Raw genomic sequence first — 18,449 nt, forward strand, 5'->3', positions numbered from 1 at the left:
CAAAACAATTCATGCATATATTGCCTTCTGACAAAGCCGTTAGGAATAGAACATTCCTCTTACATCATTCAAATCTTAGCCATTCATTCACTACCCTATGAGATAGAGACACGTGGCATACACTATTATATCCTAGCTGCACAGTTGGACTGTTATCCAACGGCTACATTTTCAAACTAGAATAATAAACCTATCTCATCAGATGCACTTATAAACTAACACTCCCTTCTAAGTGTTGTGCTGAGATAACACCTAAAGCCTTCCTTAGATACTCAAACTGATCCCTTGCTAATGGCTTGGTGAATATATCAGCAACCTGTTCTTCAGTTTTGCAATAAAGCAAATCGATCTCACCATTCTGAAGAGCATCTCGAATGAAATGAAACCTGCGATTGATGTGTCTGGTTTTGTGGTGATGAACCGGATTCTTTGATATAGCAATAGCCGAAGTGTTGTCACACAGCAACTGAGTTGGTTCTACCTGTTCCTCTCCAAAATCTGATAACACAAATCTAAGCCAAACAGCTTGTGTAGTTGCTTCTGCTGCACTTATGTATTCTGCCTCTGCAGTGGAAAGAGCCACACTGCTCTGCTTAATTGAGGCCCAAGAAAACACTCATGACCCCAAGTTAAATGCATAACCTGATAAGCTTCTCATATCATCTTCACTTCCACTCCAATCCCTGTCACAATAGCCAATTAACACATCTCCTTTTCCTTTCTCATAAGTAATGCCATAACTCATAGTGCCTTGTATATATCTTAGCACCCTTTTTGCTGTTCCCATGTGCTTCTTGGTAGGATTGTGCATGAATCTGGCCAAAAGACTAGCTGCAAACATAATGTCCGGTCTTGTTGCAGTTAAATAGAGCAAGCTTCCTACCATTTGTCTATACAAAGTCTCATCTGCTAAGTCACTCCCATCCACTTTAGACAGCTTTTCATTCACTGTCAATGGTGTTGCAACAGATTTGCAGTCCTTGAGTCCAAACTTGTCAAGCAAAGTCTTTGCATATTTCTTTTGATGCAAGAAAATGCAAGTGTTAGTTTGTAAAACCCCAAGGCCGAGAAAGTGATGAAGCAATCCAAGATCTGTCATCTCATATTGTCTCATCATCTCATTCTTAAATTCAAACATCATCTCCTTTGAACCCCCTGTATAGATAATATCATCTACATAGAGTGACACAATAAGAATACCACTTGTAGACCTCTTAGTGTATAAAGTAGCTTCACTTAAGCTCCTATGAAAACCAGCTCTAGTAAAATAGGAATTTATCTCTTCGTACCAAGCTCTTGGAGCTTGCTTCAAACCATATAAAGCCTTCTTAAGCCTATACACCTTATCTTCACTTCCTTGTATCACAAAACCGGATGGTTGATCCACATACACCTCTTCACTTAGTACTCCATTGAGAAAAGCTGATTTCACATCTAATTGGAAAAGCTTCTAATTCTTATGTGCAGCCAATGCTACCAAAGCTCTCACAGTGTCAAGCCGAGCCACTGGTGCAAAGGTCTCATTGAAGTCTATTCCAGGCTTCTGAGAATATCCCTTTGCAACCAGCTGAGCCTTATTCTTCTGCACAGATCCATCTAGGTTCAGTTTAGTCTTATAGACCCATTTGACTCCAATGATTGGTTTATCAAATGGTCTATCCACAAGCTCCTATGTATTGTTCTTTTCAATCATGGTGATTTCATCTTCCATTGCTTTCTTCCAAGAGTCATCCTTTGCTGCCTCTTCAAAACTTTCTGGTTCTATAATGCACATATTGCATTTTTCATAAATTTCTGCAATGCTCTTGTTTGCCAGATCTAATTTCTGTCTTTGCTGTTTTGGTACATGAGCATAACACAGTGAGCCAAACACCTTTAGATGCTTAACTTCTGGTTTCCTTCCACTATAGGCTTCGAATGGTGTCTTTTTGCTCAAGGCTTTAGTTGGACACCTATTCAAGATATACACAGATATGTTGACTGCCTCAGCCCAAAAATCAAATGGAATTTTCTTCTCCAGCATCAAACACTTGGCCATTTCTACTATAGTTCTATTTTTCCTCTCTGCCACACCATTTTGCTGTGGTGTGTATGGGGTTGTAAGCTGTCTTTCAATGCCTACATCTTCACAGAAACTGTCAAACTCCACTGAAGTGTATTCTCCCCCTCTATCACTTCTCAACTTTTTCAGTTTATAACCACTTTGAAATTCCACAGTGGCTTTGAATTTCTTAAACACATTTAGAGCTTCAGACTTGTGCCTTAAGAAATAGACCCAACACATCCTTGTGCAATCGTCTATGAAAGTGAGAAAGAACCGATTTCCAGCTTTGGTAACTGTCTGCATAGGACCACAGATGTCACTGTGAATAAGTTCAAGTGGAGTTAGTGCTCTAGTGGTAGCCTCTCTTGGAAATGCTTCTCTACACTGCTTGCCTAGAACACACCCCTCACACACCTCTTTAATCCCTTTAATTTCTGGTAGTCCTACTACCATATCTTGTTCTTTCAACAATTTCAGACTGCTCATATTGAGATGTCCAAACCTTCTATGCCAAAGTTCAGTAGAATGATCTACACTTGCTCTATAAGCTAAGTGCATTTCAGCCTGCAGTTTCATGGGAAAACTTCTATTACCTCTCATTTGTACCTTTGCAACCAGATTTGAATGAGAGCTGTCATTGTAGATTTCCACCTTGTGATCTGCAAATACCAAATAGTAGCCGTGCTCTATCATCTGACCCATACTGAGTAAGTTCTCTTTCAGTCCAGGTACCAGCATTATTTGTTTGATATATCTCTTGCCTACTTTGGTTTCAACCACAAGAGTGCCTTTGCCAGTTACTTCTACACGCTGTCCAGTTCCCATTTCAACCTTTGCAGTCACATTTCTGTCAATATCCACCAGCAGATCCTCTTTTCCTGTCATGTGATTACTACACCCACTGTCCAAATACCAAACTTCTTCATCCCTTGTTATACCAGCACCAATTGCATTGCTAGCATAGAACATAGTTGGTGCAGCTTCCACTTGAGTAGCATAGTTAACCTGCTGTGTTGTTTTCTTGCTATAGCAGTCTTTTGCAATGTGGCCGAACCTTTCATAGTTATAACACTTTGGCTTGCCCTTGAATCGACACTCACCAAAGTGTAACTTACCACAGTGCTTGCAGGGAGTTTTAGTGCCTTCACTTGTCTTGTTATCCCACTTCTTGCCTTTTAACTTCCAATTCTTATGCTGCTTATTGTTCTGATCTCCAGTTTTAACCGGTTTAGCATTTACACTAAGGCTAGCAAATGCCTTCTCTGTTCTGTTTTCAGAATGTCTATCTAACCTCAACTCAAAGCTCTTTAGTGAGGCTACTACCTCCTGCACCTCAATTTCATTCAGGTCTCTCGAGTGTTCAATAACTGAGCAGATAGAGTCATAAGCAGATGGCAAGCTAATTAACAATTTTTGTACCACTCTTTCTTTAGACAGAACCTCTCCATAGCTACGCATTTGGTTAATCACATCAAACAATTTGGTAATGTAGGCAGGCAAAGATTCATCATCTCTCATTCTAGTATACTCAAACTCCCTACGCAGACTTTGTAATTTGACATTTCTTACCTGTTTGTCACCTTGAAATTCCTGCATCAAGAGATCCCAAGCTCCTTTAGAAGTTTCTTCATGAGAAATCCAGGGAAAAATCTCATCAGATACTGCCCCTTGAATCAGCCCCAATGCCTTTGCATCTTTCATCAGCTTCTCTGTTTCAGGACCACTCGAAACATCCTTTTTCATCTTCTGCTCACCAGATTCACCAGCTCCCTTCGATTCTTCCTTTTCCTTCTTCTTTTCAACAGATGCATCAACTCCTTTAGAATCTCACCACTCTAATCCTTTTTCAACAAGATCCCATAATCCATGAGACCTGAAGATGGTTCTCATCTTTATGCTCCAAAACTCATAATTATCGCCATTGAAGATTGACGCTCTCACCTCCCCTCCAGATCCAGATCCAGCCATGTTAGACGCAGACCTTCACACACTAGCTTCAAAACGCAGCTTCTTCACAGAATCGAACGCCCAGTTTAATTGATCAAACCTGGTTCTGATACCATGTTAGAATACATAGACTATTATCTTGTATTTGATTCTTAGATGAGAAAATGAGAGCTGAAAGGAAAATGAGAGAGAGAGAGAGAGAGAGAGAGAGAGAGAGAGCTTAGGGAAGAAGAAGAGCTAGCTAGATACTAGCTCAGCTCCAAAACAATTCATGCGTATATTGCCTTCTGACAAAGCCGTTAGGAATAGAACATTCCTCTTACATCATTCAAATCTTAGCCATTCATTCACTACCCTATGAGATAGAGACACGTGGCATACACTATTATATCCTAGCTGCACAATTGGACTGTTATCCAACGGCTACATTTTCAAACTAGAATAATAAACCTATCTCAGCAGCTGCACTTATAAACTAACAACTGCTTGTGTAAGTTGTTGAACATATTTAAAGAGTATAGCCGGGCGGCTATTCTTTTAAAATATTTTAATATATTTAAAACGTATAGCCAAGCGGCTATACTACGGTTTTTTTAAATAGTATAGCCACGTGGCTATATTTCTAAAATAGTATAGCCGCGCGGCTTTACTAGGCTCTTCTTTTTAAAAAATTCAGTAATACATTCATGTTCTATACACGTCTCCCGTTTTAAAAAAAGCAAAGGTACAATAGTCGTATTGTACATATATGTACATATTTCTAATGCATAATACACTTATTTTTTACAAAATTTTCAGTAAGACACACAAAATTCACGTATTATACAAATAATTCTCACATATATTATTGAATGAGAATAATATATGTTATTAAAATTATATGAAAATATTATGTAGTGGCCGATTAATATCTACTTTGGATATGTTGAAACTAGCAAATTAATCTATATATATATAAAATAAAAGGCAGAGAATGCACATGGTAAAACATTCAAAATACCAGAAAATGCCCTTGATTTATTCAAACATTAAGAATTGAAATTATTAATTAAATGAGGATAATATGGTAAATTCATTTTTATTCATATTTTAAAAAAAAAATTCAGATAATAGGTCCTATTTTTATGGAACATAACTACCCATGTTATCTTTTCTTAATTCTAAAAATAAAATAAAAAAGAAAACCAATTGGCACATGGGTGAGCATGTGCCAAGGGGCTAGTATCTATAAAGTACAAACTAATGCAACTAAGAGGGTCCTTTTTTCTTATTGTTTTTATTAAATAGTATAGACCTTTTAAATATAATGGATTTAAATAGTATCGCCAAGCGGCTATACTACGATTTTTTTTTAAAATGTATAGCACGTGGCACATAATCTCTAGAGGGTCCTCTTCTTGGGAGGCATGATAGACAAGAGAGTGGATGGCATATAGGTCGTGATCTGAGGACCTCAAGTAATACAAAGCCATCTCAAAATCTAAATGCGACAATGCAGAGACTGCTTTGTCCAGCTTGTACTTGAACAAGTTCCACCTTTGTATGAACTCAACATGTCAACTATTTTTAAGGAGCTTTCTTTCCCCACCATGTGCAACTATGGATTCAAGAATATCCACAGCACTTGTTATGCTGTAATTGAGTGATGTGAAAAGAACATTTCTACGAGCAGCATCCTTCTGCACAAATGACAGTGATGAAACTTCAGAGAACGGCCCAACACTCCATGTGTAATCCACTAACAACTCGGATAAGGTGAGAACACTAAAATGAGAACCTTATATGAGAATCAATATCAGCCATCTAGGGCTCCACAGCATATGGGTTGGTGACACTCCCCACATGCTCTGTAAAATCGAACCAACAAGCGGTTGGAAGAAGTTTGCATAAGTTGACTTGTAGTGAATATCCTGAAATACCCCTCCTTTAGTCTTTTTCTTTCTCAATACAATAAAAAAGCTAACACAAATCAATGAATTAATAAATAATAAATAATTCCGTGTGGGTTTTTCTTTTCTTGGAATAATATTCAACCCTAATTTACAGTCACGGATGACGGCTTCCGTGTGCATATTATTCTTCATTGTCATTGTCCAAATCAAGTGATATGATTATATAATATATCAACAAGCAAGCAGTTTTAAATTTCCAGATCAAAGTTTATTTCTGCATGAATGTTAATGTCATCATAATTAATTAACTAATCCCCTATCTACCTAGCTAGGCCCCTTATATACGTGACAATTCAGTAAGATGAGCTCCAAGTATTTGCATCTTATAAGAGCATACATATACGTATATACGTATATATATACACAAGATACATGGCAGCTTTAAGATTGATCTACAACAATCTAATCCTAGCCCTCTCTCTATACGCATGTGGTCTACTTACAACCACAGCCAGTGCAGGAGGCCCTTCACATGAGAAGGCTAGAGCTCAAAACTGGTTAAACCATGGTGGTGATCTGTCAAACCGAAGATATGCCAACAGAGAGACCAAGATCAGCCCTAAAACTGTTTCCAAGCTAAGCTTGAAGTGGGAGTTCTACGCCGGCGACGATATATCTGCAACTCCGGCAATTTACGACGATACCCTTTATTTTCCGAGCTGGAATGGGAACATATATGCTGTTAAGGCTTCCAATGGGTCTCTGGTTTGGAAGAAGAATTTGCATGCATTAACTGGGCTGAACGCATCTAGTTTTGTCGGTGTCAACTGGACAGTATCAAGATCGACGCCAACAATCATTGGTGGCCATGATCTTCTAATTGTTGGAATTTATGGGCCTGCTACTGTTATTGCCCTTGACAGGTCAACGGGGAAGCTCATATGGTCAACTATGCTTGATACTCATGTGGCAGGTGTTATTACCATGTCCGGAACTTACTACAAAGGGTTAGTCCATGGTCATCACTAATTTCACCCAATTTTTTTAATTTAAAATTTGACTATATATCATATCATATTTAAAAGTTCGTCACATGCAATATGAAACTTTATACAATTGTGAGATATGGCAAATTATTTGAGCCAAGTCTGACAAATTTTGATGAGGTGCATGTTGGTGTTGGATAAATGTTTTCAAATTTATTAGATGGGTTTGGCTCATGCCTTTTTAAAAGTCATAATTTTAATCCTTAAACTTTATGAATCAATGTAATTCTTTCGTTTTCCTCTCTCTACTGTGCTGTTGAATTCTGATAAAACTTTTGATAGAATTGATCGCACGTCATTGCTTGATCAACTTTAATAAGATTAAAAAAAAGAGTCAAACTTTATGGTGTATATATATACCTTCCTGTAATTTGCTTATTTTATTATATCTTGTTTAATAAATTTTTTATTTTTACAGGAGTTTATACATTGGAACGTCATCACTAGAAGAAACCGTGAGCGCTGAGAAATGTTGTACCTTTCGTGGCAGCCTTGCCAAATTGGATGCCAAATCTGGTACCATATTATGGCAGACCTTCATGCTGCCCGACAATCATGGAAACTTAGGAAATTATTCCGGGGCAGCAATCTGGGGCAGCAGTCCATCCATCGACGTCCATAGAAAACATGTATATATCGCTACTGGGAACGTTTACTCAGTCCCTGAAAATGTCAGCCAATGCCAAGAAAATCAGAATAATAATAATTCAACCCTACCCACTCATCCAGATGCGTGTGTTGAGCCTCAAAACCATGGCAACTCAATCCTAGCCCTTGATTTGGACGGTGGCGATATCAAGTGGTACCGCCAGTTGGGCGGCTACGATGTGTGGTTTTTTGCGTGCTACCTTAATACTTCAACCTGCCCTCCTGGACCAAACGTGGATGCTGACTTTGGGGAAGCACCAATGATGCTCAGGCCATACGTCAATGGAACCAAAAGAGATATAGTTGTTGCTGTCCAGAAAAGTGGGTTTGCTTGGGCTCTAGATCGGAATAACGGCAGCCTTGTGTGGTCAACGGTAAGTTGACTTTTGACTCACTTATTATCATAACAGTTCATAATTACTATCGATCAGACATCAACAATGTAGCAGATATTGTAAATTGTTAATCGATACAAATTAATCACTCCCCTTACATAAATGAATTCCAATTGTATAGGAGGCTGGCCCTGGTGGCGTTGCAGGTGGAGGAATGTGGGGAGCAGCTACCGACAAGAAGAAGGTGTACACCAACATTGCTAACTCTGATAACAAAAACTTTACCCTAAAACCATCTACCAACATAACAACTTGGGGTGGATGGGTTGCGATGGCTCCTGGCAATGGAAAAATCATATGGTCAACGGCCAATCCCAGCAATGCAACTTCTTCTGGCCCAGTTAGTGTGGCTAATGGTGTCTTATTTGCTGGATCCACAAATCCACAAGGCTCCATATACGCGATGGACACCAAAACTGGAAAAATTCTGTGGTCGAATGAGACCGGAGCAACCGTGTACGGTGGTATGTCAATAAGCAATGGCTGCATTTACGTTGGCAATGGATATAAACGTACGTATATTGCAGGAACCTCACTCTTTGCCTTCTGTGTCACATAAATGAACCTTTGATTGAATAATATTATTTCTCTTTTCAACATTGGAAGGAAGACACATGTTATATCATTTATGAATCTACAAGTTGTTAGAAGGTGCAAATCATATTTGCATTATGTATCTGCAAGCCATTTGTCAAAGTTGGGAAAATATAGAGAAGATTAAGAGGAGAGAGTGGAGAGTGTAGAGAGAATGAGAGTTGCACAACATTTTCTGGTTTCAACTTGTTTCTTCTTTCTGTTTCTTCTAATTCATTTATACAACTAATTGCTTACAATAATTATACAACAAGACACGGACTCCATAAGACAAGAATACCAAAGTCCTCCTTGAAACAAGGACTACATAAGACAAAAAAGAAAGACTTTCTTGAACCAAGTGTTCCGTGAGACAAGGTGAGGGGTTTGATCTTTGTGTTTCACAAGATTACAAAACGTAATCTATTATGTCATAGGATTCCTACATATGCTAACACCATTTATCATGTACAAATCAACTTTAATTTGATGATCATTTAGTGCACAACTTGATGCTTGGTTGGTATGTTCAAGATACGACAGAATTAACTAAATTCTGAATATTTTCTCTGTTATGTCCCTGTACCATATATGAATTGTTCCAATATGAGAATCGAATTGAGTGGTCACCACCACCCATGATGTTCCAAATTTTAAATCGTTCCTCTTATTTTCCTGTCTAATTAAACCTCATATACAATCATGCATGACGACAAATGCGTGTATAATAATCAACCAACCACGTGTATGAAAGGAATAAACACCATCCATTTCACCCCGGGCAAAATATTTATATTTGATCAATTCTGAAGATCAGATAATTAGGTTGGATTTAGTACTGCCAATTCACAAATTAAGCGCTTATCATCAATTCTAGAAAGCCTTATTGTTAATTAAAGCTTAAACTCTTTTGCATATTCTTACTCAAATTAATTAAGATTACTCTATTTTTTCAAGTTTCTTGTATATATGGCTAATCCCCTTTCACTTTTGGAACATATAGTTTCTCTCTATAAATATTATATCTTTTGTATATATGGCTAATCCCCTTTCACTTTTGGAACATATAGTTTCTCTCTATAAATATTATATCTTTTACGTATACGTCTAGCCATTTTAGGAAATCTTTCATCATATACATTTCAATATCACCTTGTGTACCACCTCTCTAATAGATGTGGAGCCACCAATACAACGGCGCCCACCTCTTTAATTATTTTCACCAAAATTTTCAGATTTTACACTCCATATCATGGTATGTTATGAGTATATGAAATAACATATGTGGGTTAGGTCAGTTGGCCAAGGTAGTGAGTTCATTCTCTTATACCCAAGTTCGAGTCCCCCCACCCTCCCCCGCGCGTAAATTAGATAGAATTTAGAGTCGATTATCACTTGTATAAAACAAATTGTGTAAATGAAATAATAATACGTCCATTAATTAATCAACAAACTGTCATAATAAATTTTATTAATTTAGAAGGCCAAAACCTTGAACGGTTAACTGTTATCTGAAAGATTTGATTGACTTTTCCGCCTTATATCTTGTGTTGTTGAACATGATCTTCAAGTTGATATTACAAAAGATTATTAGCCGTGGGTCAATGGTTTGTTTAAATAAATTAATCAGCAAAAGCTATTTGCTTTATTTTATTAGTAAATCTATGTGTTCTGGATTATACTGTACTTTGTGTATTCATAGTTTGATTATTGACTTTGATTTGTGTGTTCACAATTGAAACTTGACAGGAATATATATATTGGAACGTCGTCGTTAGAAGAGAGCGCCAGCGTAGAGGAATGTTGTACCTTCCGTAGCAGCTTTGTCAAATTAGATGCCAAATCCTGTGCCGTTTTATGGCAAACATTCATGCTGCCCGATAATCATGAAAGCACAGGACTATATGACTTTTTAATGAATTTATGAAGTTAGTCCAATTAAAAATAGACATGTGGCGCCTTGCTAGTGGATCAATTCAAAATGGAATTAAAATGAGAAGTGCTGGATTATAACCCCAAACACGCTGAGTCTTTCTTCTTCGTCGAACTTGCTCTGCAACTTCAACTGCGCGCCATGGGGTCTGCTCAGGCTGTCCATAGCCATTTTTACGGCCAGTTCGTGGGGTCAAGCGACCCCTCTTGTCCCTTAATCCGTCCGCCCCTGAGGCTTGAGTATCTTTCAAGTGTTGATGCTTGCAAAGATGTAAGATTTTTCGATCCGAAAACTGATAGTATGGGACGACAAGAATCTGCTTCAAGTTGGGACATTCAAATAGCTATGAATTCTTTTCTTTTGCTTTAGATTCAAAAAATCGGCCTAGGCGGGTCTAGGCGGTGGCTAGGCGGGTCTGGGCGCCTAGGTGGGTCCTTTTTTTTTTCTGACTTTAAAAACCTCACGCTGAAGCCAAGAGCAGACGATCCAATAGCCACTCAAGAACCAGAGACAGTCGCAGAATATGCCATTCATGGCCAACAGCTACATCCCAACAGAGGAGTCTTTCTCATACACAAATCCTTTTGCCTCTGATTACTTGAACTCCCCCCCGAAAACAAGAAGTCATCGGTAGCAGCATCCCTCTTAACACCGGTAGCAAGTCATCGTCTCCCACCGCACTTGGCCTCCTCCTTCAATCATCAATATTCAGAGAGTTGGTTCAGAAGAACTCAAACTTCTCGGAGGATGAGAGTACTGACGGAGAAGAAACAAAGGACCAGCCACAGGTTGGTAGTGATGATGAGTTCGGTGGAATTTTCTATGATGGAATCGGCGACAACCCGTTTGCTTGCTCTTCCAATTCTGATGGAGATAACAACCCATGGAGCAGCATTACAAGCACCATTTTGCTCAATCAACCAACAAAAGCAAGTGCCTCAGACTCTCTATTTTTCTTTTCTTAGATGCATCATGGGAAACAGAACTTAGTCATATGAAAGAAATTTTGTTTCACTTTGTAAATAACAGAATTGGCGCATAAAAAAAGTACATGGCGTGATGAGATTGATGCTAATTAAATCATGTCCAGCATTGCTTGCAAGTTGCATGTAAACAACTTAATAACATCGAGTTTATGGTTTCGGTAATGTGATGTTTACCAACTTTTTCGATTTTTCATAGTTTCATCTCACCTTAATATAGGCTGAGAGATTATTAACAAGAAAAAGAAAAAGTGTAAAACGTTTCCGAAGTTGCATATGCATGATTTCTGTTCTGAATACATTATCATGCACTTTCGGTTCAGGTTTATCGTACCAGATTCTTTCAACTTAATATAGTGGTTCGTTCCCAATATGTAGCACAATTGTATTTTAGCCATTTGAACTCTGTTTTCTAGTTCATTTCCATTCCTTTCATTTCATGTGGTCAGATTCAACCTGCCCTCCTGGACCAAACGTGGATGCTGACTTTAGGGAAGCACCAATGATGCTCAGGCCATACGTCAATGGAACCAAAAGAGATATAGTTGTTGCTGTCCAGAAAAGTGGGTTTGCTTGGGCTCTAGATCGGAATAACGGCAGCCTTGTGTGGTCAACGGTAAGTTGACTTTTGACTCACTTATTATCATAACAGTTCATAATTACTATCGATCAGACATCAACAATGTAGCAGATGTTGTAAATTGTTAATCGATACAAATTAATCACTCCCCTTACATAAATGAATTCCAATTGTATAGGAGGCTGGCCCTGGTGGCGTTGCAGGTGGAGGAATGTGGGGAGCAGCTACCGACAAGAAGAAGGTGTACACCAACATTGCTAACTCTGATAACAAAAACTTTACCCTAAAACCATCTACCAACATAACAACTTGGGGTGGATGGGTTGCGATGGCTCCTGGCAATGGAAAAATCATATGGTCAACGGCCAATCCCAGCAATGCAACTTCTTCTGGCCCAGTTAGTGTGGCTAATGGTGTCTTATTTGCTGGATCCACAAATCCACAAGGCTCCATATACGCGATGAACACCAAAACTGGAAAAATTCTGTGGTCGAATGAGACCGGAGCAACCGTAAGCAATGGCTGCATTTACGTTGGCAATGGATATAAACGCACGTATATTGCCGGAACCTCGCTCTTTGACTTCTGTGTCACATAAATGAACCTTTGATTGAACAAGGTTATTTTTCTTTTCAACATTGGAAGGAAGACGTGTGAAATTATTTATGAATCTACAAGTTGTTAGAAGGTGCAAATCATATTTGCATTATGTATCTACAAGCCATTTATCATGTACAAATCAACTTTAATTTGACGATCATTTCTCTGTTTCCTGTACTAAATATGAATTGTTCTAATATGAGAATCGAATTGAGTGGTCACCACCACCCATGATGTTCCAAATTTTAAATCGTTCCTATTGTTAATTAAAGCTAAAACTCTTTTGCGTTTTCTTACTCAAATTAATTAAGATTACTCTTTTTTTTTTTCTTCAAGTTTCTTGTATATATGGCTAATCCCCTTTCACTTTTGGAACATATAGTTTCTCTCTGTAAATATTATATCTTTTGCGTACACGTCTAGCCATTTCAAAAATCTTTCATCATATACATTTCAAAATCACCTTTTATACCACCTCTCTAATAGATACCCACCAATACAACGACGCTCACTTCTATTGGAGCCCTTTATATTGTCCTTGCATCTTGCAAGAGCATATATATTATATGGTACTATAGGCTAGCTAGCTCTTCTTAATTTGCTTGATATCATTCTTTAATTATTTTCACCAAAATTTTCAGATTTTACACTCCATATCATGTTATGTTATGAGTATATGAAATAACATATGTGGGTTAGGTTAGTTGGTTAAGATAGTGAGTTCATTTTCTTATACTCAAGTTCAAGTCCCCTCCCCGTAGATTAGATAGAATTTAGAGTAGATTATCACTTGTATAAAACAAATTGTGTAAAAAAAAAAAAAATATGTCCATTAATTAATCTACAAATTTTCATAATAAATTTTATTAATTTAGAAGGCCAAAATCTTGAGCGGGTTGACCGTTATCTGAAAGATTTGATTGACTTTTCCGCCTTATCTTGTGTTGTTAAACATGATCTTCAAGTTGATATTATAAAAGATTATTAACCTTTGAGCGGGTCAAATCAAAGGTTTGTTTAAATAAATTAATCAGCAAAAGCTATTTGCTTTATTTTATTAGTGAATCAAATTGGAACTTGGAACTTGATTTGCGTATTCATAGTTTGATTATTGACTTTGATTTGTGTGTTCACAATTGGAACTTGACAGGAATATATACATTGGAACGTCGTTGTTAGAAGAGAGTGCCAGCGTAGAGGAATGTTGTACTTGTACCTTCCGTGGCAGCTTTGTCAAATTAGATGCCAAATCCGGTGCCGTTTTATGGCAAACATTCATGCTGCCCGATAATCATGAAAGCACAGGACAATGTCTCGCTTGGTTCCGATAATCATGAAAGCACAGGACTTTTATTGTGGTGGATCATATTGCTTTGATTACATGCATGTTTTACACGAGAAATGGTTATGTATGTTAGTTACATAAAAATAACGTGACATGCTGATGTAGTATATCGAATTTAAATAATGAATCCTAAAACAAAATAATTGGTCCTTTTTACTTATAAGAAGCATTTTATCCGCTTATAGGATAGTTATAAGTTTTATCTTTTTGAGATATGTGATTAACAATGTCTATGCTTGATTAACTAAGCACAAAGCTATGATATTAAGCAGGAAACCGGGCCTGGTGGCATTGGCGGAGAAGGAACTTGGGGATCAGCCACTGACAAGAAAAGAGTGTACACCATAATTGCTAATTCTGATGGAAAAACTTTACACTTAAACCCTCTAACAACATAACAACTGCGGGTGGATGGGTGGCAATGGATCCTCGTACTGGCGAAATCCTATGGTCAACGGCCAATCCCAGTAATGCAGCCTCTCCTAGCCCAGTTGGCGTGGCTAACGGTGTTTTAGTTGCTGGATCCACAAATTCAAAAGGACCCATCTACGCAATCAACACCAAAAATGGGGAAATTTTGTGGACCTACGACACCGGACTGGAGCAACCGTGTACGGTGGCTTGTCAATAAGTAATGGGTGCATTTACGTTGGCAATGGATATACAGTTAGTGTTGGAGCTGTGTCTCCATTTAGTGGTGGAACTTCACTCTACGCCTTCTACATAACATGAACCTCTCCATTCTTCCAACATGTATAATAATAATAATAAAGCATCTGGCACAAGCAAAATGATACATATTTGCATTGCTTTAAGCCCGTAATAAATAAGGTAAATGTACCATCTAGGTTGAAAAACCAAATCAACTTACATTTTGTGCACTACTTGTTGATGTTCACTTCTAACCTACAAAGTAGATTATTCAGAGAGAAAGAAAATAAGAAAGGGGTAATTAAATTCATAATCATTTAAACAAAGTTATAATATATTTAAATCATGTGGTTTTCTGTGTTATTGAACCAACAAATAAATATATCATCTAGGCATCTTTCGGGGTTTCAAAAAGTTTAGGAGGAGGAGAGGCTACCCCATCTCAATAGGAGGGCATACTAAGGCCTCTTATTTAGGCATCTTTTTAAATATACGAGAATCATGCATATCGTCATATGCGTGTATATGTCAACCAACAATATAAATTTGAAGGGAATAAAACAATCCACATCGCTTTAAAGGACTTTTCTTTTTAGGATGTATATTGAAGACGGATATCATACATACATGTAAGCTGTGTATATAATAAGCAACAATTTTTAATGTCAACTGATTGAACTATATATTAAGCATCCCCCTGGCCCTTTATATACGTGACACAATAAACCTCATAATAACATACGGGATACATGGCAGCTTTAAAATTCAACAACAATCATTTAGCCGTTTCTATATTCACCTTTTGTCTACTAACTACTACCACAGCCAGTGCAGGCTCGCATGAGAAGGCTACACAAAACTGGTTAAACCATGGCGGAGATTTGTACAATAGACGATATGCCAGCAAGGAGACCAGGATCAGCCCCGAAACAGTTTCGAAACTAAGCTTCAAGTGGGAGTTCTATACAGGCAGGGAAGTATCTGCAACACCAGCAATTTACGATGACACCCTTTATTTTCCTAGCTGGAATGGATACATCTATGCTGTCAAAGCTTCTGATGGTTCTGTAGTTTGGGAAAAGAATTTAGAAACCTTGACTGGGATTAATGCGACTGGTTATCTTCTTAATGTCAACACGACGGTCTCAAGATCAACCCCGACAATCGCTGGTGACCTTTTGCTCATCGGAATCTGTGGACCAGCTGTTGTTATTGCCGTGGAACGGTTAACGGGGAAGCTCATATGGTCAACCTTGCTTGATGGCCATGCATCAAGTGTTATTACCATGTCCGGAACTTACTACAAAGGGTTAGTCATATATATTAGTCATTAATTTTATCCAAATTTTAGGGTTAAAAAGTATTAATCCCTTAATTAGAGTTATATCTTAGTGTTGAACATGATCCTCAACTTGATATGATGATTAAAAAAAAATTATTAGCAATATTGGTCAATGGTTTTAAAGAAACTAATCAGCAAAAACTATTTTCTTTATTTTATAAGTAGTAAATTAACCTATGTGGTTCTTACATGGCTAGATATGCCAAATTCAAGAAAGTCGAATAATATCTGCCGTCCATACATGGCATATACTCAACACATTATATAATGTCATGTACTTGAGATATTATATTATTGAAACTTGCTATGTCGATATAGATTTCGTTCGTTAGTAGAGGAGCCTTAGATTGTCTTAATTTTGATGTTAGATCGTTATTGTAATGGCTCTTTGTGACTAGTGACTTTTTTAGTTGAATTATGAATGCAATCCCAGAATTTCTCAACCAAAAAAAAAATCCCTTTGCTTAATTTGCAATTTCCATCAATATTTTTCAATTTATAATACTAACTTAGAAATTCTACAGCGGTTTTTACATTGGAACTTCGTCAGTAGAAGAAAGTGCCCCCATTGCTACATGCTGTACCTTCCGTGGCAGCTTTGCTAAATTAGATGTAAAATCAGGCACCATCTTATGGCAAACATTCGTGCTGCCCGATAATCATCAAAAGCGAGGGCTATATTCAGGGGCAGCAATCTGGGGCAGCAGTCCATCCATTGATGTCCATAGAAGACATGTATACATTGGCACTGGGAACTTGTACTCAGTCCCCGAAAATGTAACCCAATGCCAAGAAAACCAGACCAGTAATTCAACCATCCCCACTCATCCGGATGCTTGTGTTGAGCCTGAAAACCATGGAAACTCAATCCTAGCCCTTGATTTGGACGGTGGCGATATCAAGTGGTACCGCCAGCTGGGCGGCTACGATGTGTGGTTTGTTGCTTGCTACCTTAATGCTTCAAACTGCCCCGTTGGACCCAATGTTGATGCTGATTTTGGGGAAGCACCAATGATGCTCAGAATTTATGTCAATGGAACCAGGAGAGATATTGTTGTTGCTGTTCAGAAAAGTGGGTTTGCTTGGGCTCTGGATCGGAACAATGGCAGCCTTGTATGGTCTACGGTAAGTTAATTAGTCGGCTTTAAACATAACGTAACATGATGATGTGGTGTATCGAATCTAAATGGTGAACCCTAAAACGGAACTCTAAAATGATTAGTCCCCTCTACTTATGTAAGAGGATAAATGATTTGGTATTGTATCTGCAGGAAGCCGGGCCGGGTGGCATTGGCGGAGGAGGAACTTGGGGAGCAGCTACTGACAAGAAAAGGGTCTACACCAACATTGCCAATTCTGATCGCAAGAACTTCACTCTGAAGCCATCTAGCAACATAACAACTGCGGGTGGGTGGGTGGCAATGGATGCTGGCAGTGGGAAAGTCCTATGGTCAACGGTCAATCCCAGCAACGCATCTTCTCCTGGCCCAGTGAGTGTGGCTAATGGTGTTTTGTTTGCTGGATCTCCAGATCCACAAGGATCCTTATACGCAATGAACACCAGAACTGGAAAAATCTTGTGGTCCTATGAAACCGGAGCATCTGTGTATGGTGGCATGTCAATAAGCAATGGCTGCATTTACGTTGGAAATGGATATAATGTTAGTTTTGGAGTTGTGCTTGGATTTACTCCTGGAACCTCACTCTACGCCTTCTGTATCACATGAACTTTTATCTCTCCTCCATTCTGTTACATAATAATAATAAGGCTTTTTATCGCAAATGGTCCTTCACGTTTATGAAATTATCACGAATGGTTCTTGAGGTTTTTTTGTGACACTAATAGTCCTAAATGTTTGGGCTTTTTATCACAAATGGTCCCTACCGTTATAAATTCTGTTAAGTGTGACGTGGAAGATAAGTGGAGCCCACATGTCCAATCACATTGTGACATGTGGATAAGAAATAATTAAATAATTTTTTAATGAAAATTCCAATTTTTTTTTCTGCAACTTTTCATCCTCTTCCTTACTTCAACTCTCTCCCCCTCTACTCTCGCTCTCCACCCTTTGCTCTCCATCTCTTCTACCTCTCCTCTCCTTCTCCCTCTGTTTTTTCTTTCCCACTGCCACTTCAAGGTCTCTCAATGTAAACCAGTGGCCCCAACCCAAGTGAGAGAATTCAGGCAGGGCAACTAGAGGAGATGGGGCAGTTATTGGATACGATGAAGAAGCCTTATACACTGTAACAGCGCTGGAACTCCCTTCTTCTCCAGATTGGTACAGGACACACATAGCAAAATTTCACATTAAGATTGCTTCTGATTCATCATTTATATCACTATCAAAATCTTTTCTTTCAAATCCTTTTGCATCAACTAGAGATGATAAAATTACAACCCGGTACTTTTTTACCAATTCCCCACAAAAATAAAAACTTGAAATAAATAAAAAATTATTTAATTATTTAT

At 38.1% G+C, this 18,449-nt stretch overlaps 3 protein-coding genes and 1 pseudogene across 3 annotated transcripts; all 4 read left to right on the forward strand.

The window, feature by feature from the left end:
* Nucleotides 1-11,649, forward strand: part of LOC148296100 (uncharacterized) — a 25,628-nt pseudogene extending 13,979 nt beyond the window's left edge.
* Nucleotides 6,205-8,772, forward strand: LOC110760875 (uncharacterized). The gene is made up of 3 exons (XM_021963222.2): nucleotides 6,205-6,890; nucleotides 7,348-7,951; nucleotides 8,094-8,772. The coding sequence occupies exons 1-3, from the start codon at nucleotides 6,316-6,318 to the stop codon at nucleotides 8,529-8,531; spliced, it is 1,617 nt and encodes a 538-aa protein (XP_021818914.1). The 5' UTR covers nucleotides 6,205-6,315; the 3' UTR covers nucleotides 8,532-8,772.
* Nucleotides 11,650-11,827: 178 nt separating the features above from the next.
* Nucleotides 11,828-12,778, forward strand: LOC110752461 (uncharacterized). Its single transcript, XM_021953122.2, has 2 exons — nucleotides 11,828-12,077; nucleotides 12,220-12,778. Exons 1-2 carry the CDS (start codon nucleotides 11,901-11,903, stop codon nucleotides 12,637-12,639), a joined length of 597 nt encoding a protein of 198 aa, XP_021808814.1. The 5' UTR covers nucleotides 11,828-11,900; the 3' UTR covers nucleotides 12,640-12,778.
* Nucleotides 12,779-15,386: 2,608 nt separating this feature from the next.
* On the forward strand, nucleotides 15,387-17,706 carry LOC110752442 (uncharacterized). The gene is made up of 3 exons (XM_088251244.1): nucleotides 15,387-15,946; nucleotides 16,504-17,104; nucleotides 17,251-17,706. Exons 1-3 carry the CDS (start codon nucleotides 15,387-15,389, stop codon nucleotides 17,704-17,706), a joined length of 1,617 nt encoding a protein of 538 aa, XP_088107370.1.
* The last annotated feature ends 743 nt before the right edge of the window (nucleotides 17,707-18,449 follow it).

This window comes from Prunus avium, chromosome 3 (genome assembly GCF_965620075.1).
Source record: "Prunus avium chromosome 3, drPruAviu1.hap1.1, whole genome shotgun sequence".
NCBI lineage: Eukaryota > Viridiplantae > Streptophyta > Magnoliopsida > Rosales > Rosaceae > Prunus > Prunus avium.

Excerpts from the sequence above, each read along its gene's own strand:
- LOC110752442 (XM_088251244.1), top strand. The coding sequence starts at position 15,387 with ATGGCAGCTTTAAAATTCAACAACAATCATTTAGCCGTTTCTATATTC. Across the intron at positions 15,947-16,503 it reads TCCGGAACTTACTACAAAGG|CGGTTTTTACATTGGAACTT; the intron begins GTTAGTCATATA and ends GAAATTCTACAG. Across the intron at positions 17,105-17,250 it reads GCAGCCTTGTATGGTCTACG|GAAGCCGGGCCGGGTGGCAT; the intron begins GTAAGTTAATTA and ends TTGTATCTGCAG.
- LOC110760875 (XM_021963222.2), top strand. The coding sequence starts at position 6,316 with ATGGCAGCTTTAAGATTGATCTACAACAATCTAATCCTAGCCCTCTCT. Across the intron at positions 6,891-7,347 it reads TCCGGAACTTACTACAAAGG|GAGTTTATACATTGGAACGT; the intron begins GTTAGTCCATGG and ends TTATTTTTACAG. Across the intron at positions 7,952-8,093 it reads GCAGCCTTGTGTGGTCAACG|GAGGCTGGCCCTGGTGGCGT; the intron begins GTAAGTTGACTT and ends CCAATTGTATAG.
- LOC110752461 (XM_021953122.2), top strand. The coding sequence starts at position 11,901 with ATGTGGTCAGATTCAACCTGCCCTCCTGGACCAAACGTGGATGCTGAC. Across the intron at positions 12,078-12,219 it reads GCAGCCTTGTGTGGTCAACG|GAGGCTGGCCCTGGTGGCGT; the intron begins GTAAGTTGACTT and ends CCAATTGTATAG.